Genomic DNA, 13709 nt, shown 5'->3' with positions numbered 1-13709 from the left:
TCCCCCTGTGTTAGGATACATTTTAATGTTATGAGTTGACATCATCTTTGGCATCTCCAGACTGGGGACCCCCGGCACTCCTTAGGGATCCTGAAAGTATGCTTGGGTTTCAGCTTCTTACATTCCTTTTTCTCCACAAAATTGGTAGCAAGCTGCCAAATTACCCGCTTCCCACCCGTTTTAGGTATTCAACAGATGAAAGCAAATGTTTCTGTTGAAATAGACAGTAGATTTTTAAGCAAGCTGATTAGGTACCTTTATTATTTTTTTACAGTTGACAGCACAGGCTGTTTTGCTCCATGTCATTGTTGCATGACATTCCATTTGGCACAGGGTTTATTTTTAGCCAGAGACTATCAAAAGTATTTTTCAGTAGGACTGTCACTGCTCTTGAACAAGGAATCATATTACTGCAAGAACTTTGCTGAAACAAAGAAGATATATTGGACAAATGGGAAATTATAAATCTAGACCAACCCAAACTTGCACTGGTAATTAATGTTGCTTTTTTAAATGCAATATATCATACATCCATCTACAAGAAGCAAATGATATTTCAGGAAATAACTCATTGCTAATTTACTCTTGAGTTCAAGAATAAGGTATTGTATTGTTCTTGGTTTACAAGAAGAATGGCTTAACACAAATCACGTATATAGTCTGTAAAAGAAGACAAAAAGCTAGTAAACTAAATTTCTTTGTGCAATTAGATAAGATCATATTAACTTAGATTATTATGTTGATTTAACTCACACTTCATTAGAAAAACCTTTAAACTGTCAACCTTTTTATGCTGTCTGTCTATGCTAAGATTTAGGAAATAAGAGCTAACAAATGAACCTAAGGTTTAAGTTTTCTCTTGTTCAAGTTAAAAATATTTCTGATAAGGATTCATATGTATTAGTTGTCTATGAAATCATTATATGTATGTCTATACTGGTTGCAGCAAGAACAGTTTAATAGCTGTAATATTTTAAACTTTCATACTTTAATAGAAAAATATATGAAACAGGGTACAATTGGATATTTAAAAATCAAGTTCTTTGGTTACTGGGACGTGATGATTTGAGTTCCTGTCTTTTATATGTTTTGAAGTGTTTTATGAATCAGGGGTTTTTTTGTTGTTAGATGAATGGAAGAAGAAAGTTAGTGAATCATATGCTATAATCATAGAACGATTAGAAGATGACCTGCAAATCAAAGAAAAGGAGCTGGCAGAACTGAAGCATGTTTTTAGGTAAAATGTTCTGGAAACCTGTTTATGAATTTCTTTCAAATGAGTGTTTGCTCTTAAACAGTATTTTCAGTTTCAGGTGTTTTCTTATGGAAGGAGTTTCTCACATATGGAATGCATGTTCTTTAATGTCTATTTTTGGGAATATGTCATTACAGTTCTGGGCCAGAGTCCCACAGCATAGTACCAAAATTGGTGGCTGTTAATTACTAATGCCAATATTTTACAACAAACAGCTATATACTTTTGTAAATTAATTAGCTTTAACGGGATGTCTAATTTTGTTGTGTACTTTTCAGTTTTGCTAATGTGTTTCTTCAGACAGGAACGTTGCTGAAGTAACAAATTTTAAACAAACACCAAAGCAGATTGTCTTCTGAAAGTGGATTTCAAATTTGTGATTGTAATAATTTTCTCAGGACACCACATGCTAACAACCAAGTTCACCCAACCAAGTAGCATACTTACATGTTCATTATCTGAGAAGCTCGAATACAGAAAACACCCAGCTCATTGACTGTGAATAAGTTCAGAAAATGATCAGGTAAATAATTTCAGACATCAAAACCACTTGAAAAAAAGAGGGGATTCTAATCAGAAATAAATCACAAGTTCAAAAAAGCCAAACTGGTCATATAAATTATTCATCATGCTCACTTTCAGCTAGCGTAATTATCACTGTTTGAGCCTGTTAATTGAAAGACGACATTGGGCTTTCACTGCAATATGCTGACCACTTTGGCCGTGATCCAGTAAAGTACTTTGGTATTTGCCTCATTTTAAGCCTGTTTAGAAGTAAAACTAGTATCCTAACAAAATTGAGCCAGAGTACTCTTTATTTTAGATAAGCAAGACAAGCGAGTATATGTTAAAAGTGCTTAATTCCTGCATTAGGCATAAGAATAAAGAAACAATTAAATTCAAGGTAAGCAGACCTTTGGCAGTTCAGCTTATCAGTCTATCTTAATGCCCCGTGTCAGTCTTGTTAAGATGTCAGCCAACCCCTTCTTAGATAAAGAGCACTGCTCTTTTCCACGGAAGGAGTGGGAATTAATGATACTGGGTACGTTGCTTTGGAAAGGCTTTTTTTTCAGTCAGGCTTGAGGAATCAGCCAGTGATTTCAGTTCCAAAAGCTGCATTCACCCATGAGTAATGAAATCAGTCTGATTTTGTGAGTATCTAAAATGCAAATCTGGCCTGTGTAAAAAATCAGTCTCGACTGTATGAAAAACTTTTCTTCAATAGCAGTGGCTATTTTCAGAAGACTTCTCATCTCTAAAGTAGTAGAGGAATTAATAGGGGTTTTTTTCCCATTATTAAACCAAAACCATTTATTAAAAAATGTTAGGACTGAGAAACTGGATAGTTGTTGGAAGCTAAGGCAAAGAAGGTAATTTGCCTGATGGAAATGAAATAAGTAGCTGTTAAAGTGCCTGCTCTGAAAGATTTGGAACATAAATAGGGCAAAAGTGACAAAGCCTAGCAGAGGAAAGAACTGTCAGCATCCCCATTTTACACTTAGGGAACCCATGCACAGGTCAAGGCATAAATTGTCCAGTGCCATAGCAAAAAAACCCCAACCAACAGTTGCAACAGTGAAAAGTAAATTTATAAGTAGCACAGCACCTATCACTTCTTGGATAAAAGTTGTCCCTATTCTATTCCTATATCCTAGAGCTATTAGTGCAATGGTTTTCTAAAAAGACCACCCTAAAATTAAAAAAATCAGAATTTCATTTCCCTAAAACATGCAATTATGTCTTCAGAAAGGAATTAGGAGGACACCTAGATAAAACTGGGCCCTCAGTGTTGTCGTTTGAGCTACTTTTAATTTTCAATATAGGCCTTTTAATTATAGGTTTTAAGATATAAAACTTTCCTTGCAGTATTTTCCCATAAAACATTAAAATTTTGCCAGTTTATAAGAATTCAAATCATACTAAAATTGAATATCATTACAAAAAGAATCAGAAACTTGTTATTATTATTTTTCAAACTGGGAGATGAGGAAAATTTAAGTATATAGCTAAAATGGTAAAACCTGGATTCTTAACCACATGTTAAGTGCTAGGAATATGAATTTTTAATGTAGTTCTAAAGACAAGAATTAAAGCAGGAGACATGACTTTACAGCACAAGAATATTCTGTGATTTTGAGACTTGCAAAATTCATTCTTTAAACAAAGCAATCCAACTCCCCCATGCAGTCACCGCAGTGCATCGATATGTACAGTGTGTACATCCACGCATACCCAATATGTTACAGCAAAGACAAGTTAACTGAAAGGACTTGTTTCCCAGAACCTGGAATTTATTTTTCCCTCAATTGCCCCTGAAGAAAAACCTGAAGAATAGATGAGCCTTATATCACTACCATTAATCACAGTATGTCAGAGAAGAATTGCAAGAAGATAAAACATATTTGAAGAATGAGATTTTATTTTTACTGAGCAAAACATTTTCCACATTAGTAAAGTGGAAGTGGTAGATGAAGGATTGTCACCAAAGGTAAATGTGACTATAATGTGTGAAAAAAATGCTCCATACAAAAGCGGTTTGCATTTAGGTTAGGACATAAAAAAATGAGATTCCTTAACACGTGATACCTTTCTAAGGAATACATATGAAAATCTAGACTGATATAAGAATTAATCTCACTGAGGCACACAGTTTTGGCAAAATAACTCCAATTTTTGCACTTATAAATAAATGCTATTCTCTATTTTTATCAGACCCATATCATTTTCAAATCATGCTCTGTTCCTGAACATTACAAAACACTCAGTATTGACAATAGGCAGTCAGGAGTTTCCATCAGAGGGGTCTTTCTGATAGGAGAAGTATTTTCCAAAAAGCTAGTTTTCATGAGAAAAAAAAAGTAAGAAATTCTCTCAAATACAAATGCTGAATGTCTTTTTTACTGAGTCAGACTTGGTATGGATACTATTTAAGAGTTATTATATTAGAAATGTTTTAATAATAATTACTTCATTTTAATTATTCATTTCATCCTTGTGTGGCCTAGAAAGCATCATGAAATCATTAAGCTATATAAAAATGTAATACTGTACCAAAAAGGTGGAAGAAAATTAAACATTAAATTGAGTTTCTTTTTGTCAGTATCACAATATGTAAGTGACTTTTAGTTGTCTGAGAATTTTAAGTGCAAACATGCCTTTCCTTAGTAGGATGTAAGTACAAACTGTATATTTTGATTGTTTATATCAAAACCAGAAATACCTGACTACAAGTCAATGAGAAGTGAAAATGAGGATCTATAAATTATTTTAAAATTCTATTTTAATATATCACATAGCAGTGCAATAAACCAAAGCAGAAAAACAGCACTATAAAACCACAGCAGTCTGCTGAACGTTACAGGGTCCATGTTCCTTCTGATGCCTTAAACTAATGGTCAGTAATGGGTGTTCTGAGCAAGGTGAGAGTCCTGTCCCGGCATGGCTTCGCCCTGGCTCACTCCAGCTTCTCCTGTCCTGTCTTCTCAGATCTCATTCAACACTCACAAATCTTCTTAGGACTTAGTGTGCCATTAGAACTGCAAATCCTCAGCCAGAAATGTAACGTCTGGGAAGACTACTTCATTCCTCAAAATGCTTTAGAAATGTTTTTCCTTTCGTCATTGCCAAATTTTTGTCTGAGCTTTGGTTACCTTCCTTCCATGTATGTGCTTCTGTAGTGTTTTCATATAAATGTTTCCATGTATTGATGGTATGGTGTTTCTGCGATCTTATTTGGGGAACATAAACTTGCGTTCTGAAAGTTATTCTGGTTATTCTTTTTACTCTAGCTTGTTTACCTCTAGTTCTGTGCATGTCCTGCTAATCATTTTAGAACAAATACACAGAGTTTTAAAATACTTCTTAGTTATTATTGCATCAATAAAGAAACTAGTTTTGTATGAATTGTTTATATTTCTAAAGAGTACTCCCTCTTTTTATCTCTAATTTAGCTGAATTTCAAATGTATAGACTGCGACCAAATAGCAGGATTTTTCAGAATGCAATAAATCTGGAATACTCAGTTGATACCAGTGAAGTATTTCTACATTTATAGAGTGTAAACTGGGTATAAATTTAGCCCTGTGCCTCAAAAAAATTACACGGAGATTTCTCTTTTAAATTTTTTCCAAATCAAAGAAACTGTGCTAACGGATGAAAACAGTAATCATCTGTACAATCTCTTTTTTCAGCTCTGATGAAGCCTTCTGCAAAGTCAATTTAAATTACCGCACAGAAAATGGGCTCTCTCTTCTTCATTTATGTTGCATATGTGGGGGTATGTATTTGAAATATGATGTTCTTTAAACATTTTCTTTCCCTGGCTACTGATTTGTTCTGATTTGTCAGGAAGATTATCTTTTCAATGAATTTCTTTCTGTGTTGTCCTTGTTGACAGTTGGATCAGCATCTATAAGCATTACTCTAAACTATTGCCAACGGGGTTGAATCAAGTTACACAGAACCCCATTATAGCTGACTTCAGTCCAATAAAAGTTTTGGTTGGTAACATAGCATGTTTTACTACAGGTATTCAACTAATTCAGAATTACTTGCTATATGCATTAGTTAATCAATCCATACTCATCATATAGTATTGTTCTACATTTCTCTATTCTATACATGATGTATACTTCAGGATAGGGACCTACTTTTAGCAATACTTTGCCATACCTGCAACACCTATTTTTGTAGTACAATGGAAATACCTGTATTTTATTTCACAGGGATTAAAAGAAGAATAACTCAAATGCTTTAGTGAAAAATATCAGCTGATAGGATTTTTGCAGGTAGCAAATCAGAGTGCATAAGAAAAGAGTGCAATATGTCCTCTGGGATGTTCATAAAAACCCACTAATGGTGGAATTTTCCACTCCGATCCACATTGCTGCTCTGTTATCAACATAGTGAGTCATTAGTTCATGCACACACTTTGCACTTGTTGTACAATTTTCAGCAGAAATTGGCTGAGAGGCAAAGAGAATTTTACCCCAAGGTTTCAGCTCTGCAAAGTACTTACAAATAACATGCATAAAGGACTTGCTCAATCTTAGATGCAATCATGAAGGAGGACCTGATCCTGCACTGCTGAAAAACAACTGAATCTTTACTCTTAATTTCAGAGAGTGCAAGATAATATCCAAAGATGACATCAGTACCTAGCAGTGTTAGAGGGATTGGTGGGATTGCTGAGAGGAAGTTTGAGAAAACATACAATGTTAATTAATTAGGTACGGTATGTGAACACTTGAAGGAGGGAGAGAAGCTATTAGATCTGACATTGTCCTTGATTACTGTCATAAGTATTCAGAAGGCAGATACATTTTTGAGATCATCACTGTGCATCAGAAAGGTAGGAGTAAAGCTGCTTGCCCATGCTGACATTCATTAGCATCCCTCAAAACTACTGTCCCTGTAATAATGTTGTGCAGAGGGGGGCGTGCAGTGCTTCCGTTCTGAAAGGACAAAAGAGTTAAGTGTCTGAGAAACCAGAGATTCTGGAAGCATCTGCTCATTTATGGAGTGCTTTGCAGCATGGTCTGGATGTTAAAAAAGGAGTTTGCTTCTTTAGAAGTTCAACTATTCTTAACAAATCCTTATTAAAGTGTGAACAGTGAGCCAGTACGTGGCCAGATCTGCAGCTGTCCCAGTGGATAAGGATATGGTGCCAATTTCATTTGGAGGTTTCATGAGATACATTTTATGGCTTGCCTCAGGTCATCAGATGAGCTACCTATTTCTTTGCTTTCAAACTCACACAGAAGTTTCTTACTTCATCTGCGCTTTCTTTTCTGTAACTTACTTTGGTTTCCCATTTTCATCCTAAAGGTAACAAATCACATATTAGAACTCTTATGCTAAAAGGATTACGCCCATCCAGATTAACAAGAAATGGATTTACAGCTCTGCACTTGGCAGCTTATAAGGTAAATTCTTTAGAATATAAGTGATGAAAAGAGATCAGAACTGAGCAGTTTATTTGTCTGAACTATCTAGTTGAACTATCTAGTTGCTACTTCTGGTGAAAATACAAATTTCACATTTACAGTGCATAGGAAAATGACCTATAAAGAGCCCATGCACAGGAAATCAGCATGTGTTTTTGCAGTGTCATCCATGAGGATATGATATCGTTTTGGAAATATTGATTAAATCATGCAATGCAACTCAAGATAGAGGAGTGTTCTTTTTATTATTATAGCTATTAATAGAAACAATCCCAAAGGATTTTGTTTTACAATTTCTCTCTTTTTTCCTTCTTTTTTGTTGTTCCTCCTCAAGTTCCACATTCAATATTAATTTTCTTCACTATTGTATTTATCTTTTAAGACTCAACAATAACAGTAGCAAGGAATAAAGTGGACAAAGGCAGCATTTTCCCAAAGAATTGTTACGATTCTTATTTTGAGATGGATCATCTTAGAAACTTAATCCATGTATAGAGTAGCTGCAAAGGCACTTAGCTTTTTAGAGGGCACTCAGATCAAATGTAGGAGTTTATATTCTAGACTGTAATGTTCAACCCTTATATGACCCATAGGTGTACAAGGTCATAACAGCCTCTTTCTTCTGCCAAGCTCTCATGGCAGATACCATTCTGATTTGCTGCATGTTCAAAGCTGATAGAACGTTATGTAGGTTGGCACCTGTGTGCCACTTTTGATCCATTTGATTCATTCTTGCCCTTCTTTTAGTGTCCACTTCAAAGAGGTAGAGAACAATAAGGAAATTTGGAGCTTTTAGCATCTCTTTTGCCCTTGAGTTGTGTGCATTTCTTCTTAGGAAACAACAGAAATGAATCAGAGAAGGCTCACCTCTGGGCTAGGTGATGATGGAAGGCAGATCCCCAAGAAGGGAAAGTTACGATAGCTCTAGTTGGTGCAGTTAGAACAAGTGATGGCGAGAAAGATGGCCTGGGTTCTCCTGTGAGTTCTGTCACTGCCCCGAAACAAATAATTTCACTTCTCTGTGTTTAATTTCACTATTTGTAAAGCAGAATTTATTAACGGTCATATTGCCTGGGCATTATGACTCTCAATGTGTTTCTCAAGTTTATTTTTATTACTGTTGTTTGATAGTGCCCATTGCTGTTGTTATACCTGGAAGAAGTCATAGCAAAATTGTGTGCATGACAGGACAGAAGTGAAATGATACGAAAAATAAGCTCACAGTTCAGAATTTGGTATACATGCTGTATATTTACCCTGGGAACTCCTCAGGTGCCCTTCTACTATGTTAGGTACTGTAATGTTTTGACATGTAAAACAGTTTGTGTGAGCACTTAATAATGGCTTGGAGACTGAGAGATCTTTAAAGACATCATAAAATCAGAATAGAGAACTTTTTGAAAGATACAGGCTTTAGTATAGCGAAAGAGAGACTTCTGGTGCCTGGGACAAATCTTCCCTCCACTCCTTTCCTTGCACTCTTGTGCTCCTGGCGTCATGGTCAGTCCCTTTACTTGAAATGCAGCAGTGTAATAGCTGGGGAGGCCATAGCTTTCTGGCTTCCTGCCTGCAACTATTAGTGCTGTGTCCCAGAAATAACGTGTTTTAAATGTATGCCTTTTAGGACAATGCAGAACTGTTAACAGCACTGCTGCATGGTGGAGCTGACATTCAGCAAGTCGGGTATGGAGCTCTGACAGCCCTTCACATTGCCACAATCGCCGGTCATCATAAGGTACATTACTCTTTTTCTGTACAGGAAATTATATAAGTGAGTGCTAATATTAGCAGGTCATTTTATTTTAGATTGATACCATTCAAAACCAAACTCAGAACTGGGTAAGTACAGCTGAATTTTATTTAATTTTTTGTACATTTTAGGAAAACCACATCTGTGCATATATTTTTACATTGAACAAACAACATAGATCTGTTTGTACATCTCTTACCTTTATATAAATGTCTTTAAATTCTTGGCAATAAATGGCACTGTTTTCTAAATGTCGGAAGAGTTAACCAATAGATACATGATGAAACACACCCACTCATACATGTCAGGAACCTGGTTACAGAGTGAGGCTTCCAAATACTGTCTTTATGAGTGTGAAGGAAGCACAGTAAAAGAGTTTTATTCCCTCTTCTAGGTGTCACGGGCTTTGTGATTTTCACTTCAGAAAGGGACAGAGTTTTCTCAGTTTAGAGCTATTTTATACTTCGGATTAGTGCAGAGAGAACTGTTGTCAGGGTAAGTCTAGCGTGAATCTCAAACATCCATATTGATAAGTCTCCTATGGGTTGGAGACTTATCACTATGGGGAGCAGAGGAAGGAAGAGAGCGATGAGATTCCCTAGATGCCTATAATCAGGCCCTTCCCTTTCTAGACATACTGTCAGTCATGAATCTGTTTTCTTATCATTTACCACCTCAGTTCAGTCATTTCACACATCATCTCATTTCTGTCACCCTGGCAACAGCTCACTCAGTGTAATTTATTTATTTTTTTAATCTCTTAAAGTACTGGGTGTGCAAAATTACCTTGGTAATGAAGGGTTTATGACTGTAAACGTACTCATGAATTCAGGTACTTTGCTTTTTATCTCCTTTGGGTCCATTAAGCAAGCAAAGATTTTGTCCTCTGCTTGAGTAAAAGTTTTAACTTATACAGAGTGCTGGACTAATTTATGGAGACAGAAACATCAGAATTCTTTAAAGAGAGAAAATCAGAAAAAAAAAGAAAGAAAAAATAACTAAGTTCAAAAAAGGAAGTATAGGTGATATTAATACTTGCCTTTATACTGTGAATTTAGTTGTGCATCTTAGACTTACAAATTAGCTTCAAGTATAAGAGTTTGGCTGGATGACTAGAACAAAGTGTGTGTGTAGTTTTCAACAAAAAAGAAGAACCTCTGTATATACATTGCAAGAAAGAATACATGTTTTATGAACTCCCAAGTTACAGCAGTCACTGGGCTTATTGATGTAAAGAAAGCCATCTCTTCTGCTACATTTTCAATCACCCAACTTAGACATACACACACACACAAATCATTTACTATGCATATAGAAATAGTTGCATAATTATATATTGAAAGAGAGAATAGACACTATTTTTCAAACAGGCAGTTTTGGGGGGGAATTGTTAACTCTTTAGAAATTTTCTATACTATCTCAAGAAATCTGCTAACATTTAAATACCTGGTCTGAGAAACTGTTAGGCTAGCCACTGAAGTGCAGCTGAGGAAAGGCGATACTTCTTCATTTATGCAGTTTAGATTTTCTTTAACTTATTGTTTCTGTTTAGTCTGATGTAATTATCAGATCTCTGGGTCAGTAACAATATGCTAGATTTTCTATATTACTTAGGCTTTCAAAGATGCCAATAGATCCTGGATGTATCCAGGTAGATGCTGGAATTTGCAGTCAGGATTTTAATTTCCAATTAAGTTAATTACTTATCTGAATTACTTCGAAGCTTTTGAAAATTACACCAGGCATTCTTTGCAAATTTTTGCACTTAATACCTTTGAGTATTTCACCTTGTGCGTTAGCTGCATGTATACACAGTTAAAGACAGTACCTAACATCACAGTAGTCATTGCAGGGCTCAAAATTCTGTGGAGTCTATGGACACTGGTGCAAATAATGATACCAACAGTAAAGTAGTCACTGGGAGAAACAAGCCATACTTTGCAAATACAGCTCTGAATAGGTTGCATACCAGCACTTGTGCAAGCGGAAATAAGAACTGTATAACCTTAGTAGATTTTCTACTATAGCTTGGCTGCAAAAGGCTGCCTAATCGTGAGAGTGAAGGAGGCAGAGATTTACTGGAGCAACAATTTTAGCACCAGTTGGTGTAATGAGTACATAGTAAGTCCCATGATGGGGACAAGTTGTGTCAATGAAAAGTTCCCCCGATTTCTAATGGAAATATATGCTGTGCTGTTTCACCCTCTTAAGGGCTATATATGTAGCCTATATGTATATGACTATGTATATGTATATATGTGTGTGTGTATGTATACTTTGTCTGCTGGGGACCTTCCCCAGGCTTGTGGGCCACCAGGATACTGGTGAATTTACCTTTACATTGCAGCCTCCAAAATGGTTCCAAAATGATTTAAATCCAACAGGTACGTTTGCGCTTCTTGTTAAAGACAGGATGCATAAAGACACAGTTGGTGACAACCTTGCATCGCCTAGAGAGTCTGTGGGTGTGAAGAAGGTTAAGCTGAAGGAAGGTTAAAACAATTTACGGGTGGTCACACCAAGGAACTCAATTAAAAAGCTGTTAACCTTCAATGTTTCAGTCAGCAACTCCAACAGTGATCAGGGGACAAATCAATCTGTAGCATCTGTTTAAGCCGGTGAGCGAGGAAGCATGCTAGCAGGGCAAGCTAACTGTTTCTGTTCTGAAGGTCAGCTCTCCAGGTGGAAGAACGAGGCGCCTCAGAATGTCCACCCACACCACAAGCAAGGCCAAGAGCGAGCAGGGATGGGGCTGCTTGCGTTGTAGCATTACATCCCTGAGCTCACAGGGCATCGTGTCATTCCCCTCAAGTACACATACAGCTCTTTTTATTAGCTTAATGGGCATCCTCCCTTGTGTATCCTATTGCTAAAAAACAGATGAGGAACCACCATATCTAATTGTTCTGTGCAAGAATTGTAATGGAGATATTAACCAGAGTCTTCATTCTTTAATGATCTTTTTCACTTTTATGGAGTATGTATTTAATGTTTCCTCTGTGGGAAATACAAAGTATTCTTCGCTGCCTTGGGGTTTCAAGTAATTTTTAAAATGTCCGGGCCTTGTCCTGCAAATGTCAAAGGAAGGCCTGCTATTTGTCTCATGTCTTTAGCTTCTACAGAGGTTATTGAAAAATAAGGGTGCACAGAATCCTACAAGGATAAGACCATTAACTTGATAAGAAATAACTTATTGTGAATGGTTTTGAAAAGACCCTTATTTCTTCCTTGGGAATGATCAGATCTTTATCAGAAGTGTTCTCCATAAATGGAGCGGGACTCTATATAACTCATTTGGTTCATATGCTGGTCTGGGGACTGCAGATTTATGGTCCAAGTGCAAGCTTTTTCTTTCCTTCTTTATACAGCTTTGAAATTTTCAGTCAGCTTAGAAGCTCCTCTGCTGGATTAAATAGCTTATTTTGCCCACAATGTCATTAATATTCAGGGAAATATTGAATAATTTTTTCACCCCCACTAAAAAATAGAATAAATTTAAAGAAAAGAAAATAGATTTTTGGTCATCTTCCTAATTCCAATAAGACAAATAATTATTTATACCATTAAATAAATAAATAACAGGTATACACACCAATCTATGCAACAGAGTCTTTTACTACAGAAGAGGACTGACTAAGAGAAAGATAGAACTGGGGAAAAAAATTGCTTTGTTCCCCATTTCCCTGAAGAGTCAGTCTATGGCTTTCGCTCCATCACCACACCTGAAACCACTAGAGTGGTCGGTTCTCTAAAATAAGGATACTGAAGGCCATCAGCATCAATGGGATGTTCTAACTCATTTGAGGCAGTGTGGTGTATAAATATTTCATGTGCTTTACAACTTAGTGCTGTATTTTACTTCACCAAAACTATGCTGTTTGCTTATTTTATCTATTAATGGGAATTGCAGTTCTCAATGGGAAGAATGAAAAATTAATGAAAAATTATAAAACAAGCTGATGACTGTATTATAAACATCACCAAATAAGTTTAATAAATCTCTCATTAGGTCTGCTATTTTGAAAACATTAAACGTTTCCAGCCCAGGGAGGTCATTGCTGAATAAATAATGCATGTGCCTCATACACATTTATGTGTTGTCCAGTATTACTGCGTTGGAAACCAGTATCATTGCCTATTTCATTTGGTAAATTAAAGTTGTCATTCTGAGATTATTACATATACGGATGTGTGAACTGGACTGAGGGTTGCAGGCAGGATGAACTAGTGCTCTTTAATTTTTGCAATCTGCACACCTGAGAACGTGAAGCGTGAATGTGTTTGTAGTAAGGACCTGTTGGGGAAAAGGCAGTTAGTCCCGTCTTATAGATTTTCTACACTAATAAGTCCCTTTTCATTTACAAGTCACATGTTACATCAGCATGTTTGTCACTTCCTGTCTTCAGTGGAATTTTACTAGTAATAGCAGTATGTTCAAATGATTTAAGAAGCCTTGAAAAATTAAATTTATGTGAGCCTATTTAAATGGTTCACAAAGTCCCCATTTCCTTCTTTCATTCCCTGCATTTATGCTAGTGCTGCATCTTTTCAGCCCTTTGTTTTATCTGACACCAAGTTTTCAGACCTTTTCAGAATCATTCTAGTACCAGGAATGCAGAAATGGTATTCACATGGCATCAATATACTTGACTACACAAGTGGCAAGATAATGAGGAATTACAGATCCTCAGCATTTGCCTCTGTCTGAGGATCTGACCAGTGACGAAGAGGACTGGAACTCACAAGTTTTGGATTCAAT

General features: G+C 36.2%; 1 protein-coding gene across 4 annotated transcripts in view; it reads left to right on the top strand.

Moving 5' to 3' along the window:
• The first annotated feature begins 258 nt into the window (after nt 1-258).
• TNNI3K (TNNI3 interacting kinase) overlaps nt 259-13709 on the top strand; it is a 90940-nt gene continuing 77489 nt past the window's right edge. The window contains exons 1-5 of one of the 4 annotated variants that reach the window (XM_069788389.1): nt 259-491; nt 1129-1237; nt 5446-5531; nt 7082-7179; nt 8825-8935. In XM_069788389.1, coding sequence (XP_069644490.1) covers nt 452-491; nt 1129-1237; nt 5446-5531; nt 7082-7179; nt 8825-8935 — 444 coding nt within the window. In that variant the 5' untranslated portion in view covers nt 259-451. The other 3 variants (XM_069788386.1, XM_069788385.1, XM_069788388.1) reach the window with 3 other exon arrangements.

The sequence above is a fragment of the Haliaeetus albicilla genome, chromosome 8 (genome assembly GCF_947461875.1).
Source record: "Haliaeetus albicilla chromosome 8, bHalAlb1.1, whole genome shotgun sequence".
NCBI lineage: Eukaryota > Metazoa > Chordata > Aves > Accipitriformes > Accipitridae > Haliaeetus > Haliaeetus albicilla.
Note: the sequence above shows the minus strand (reverse complement) of the source record. Positions and strands in the feature narration are given on the sequence as shown.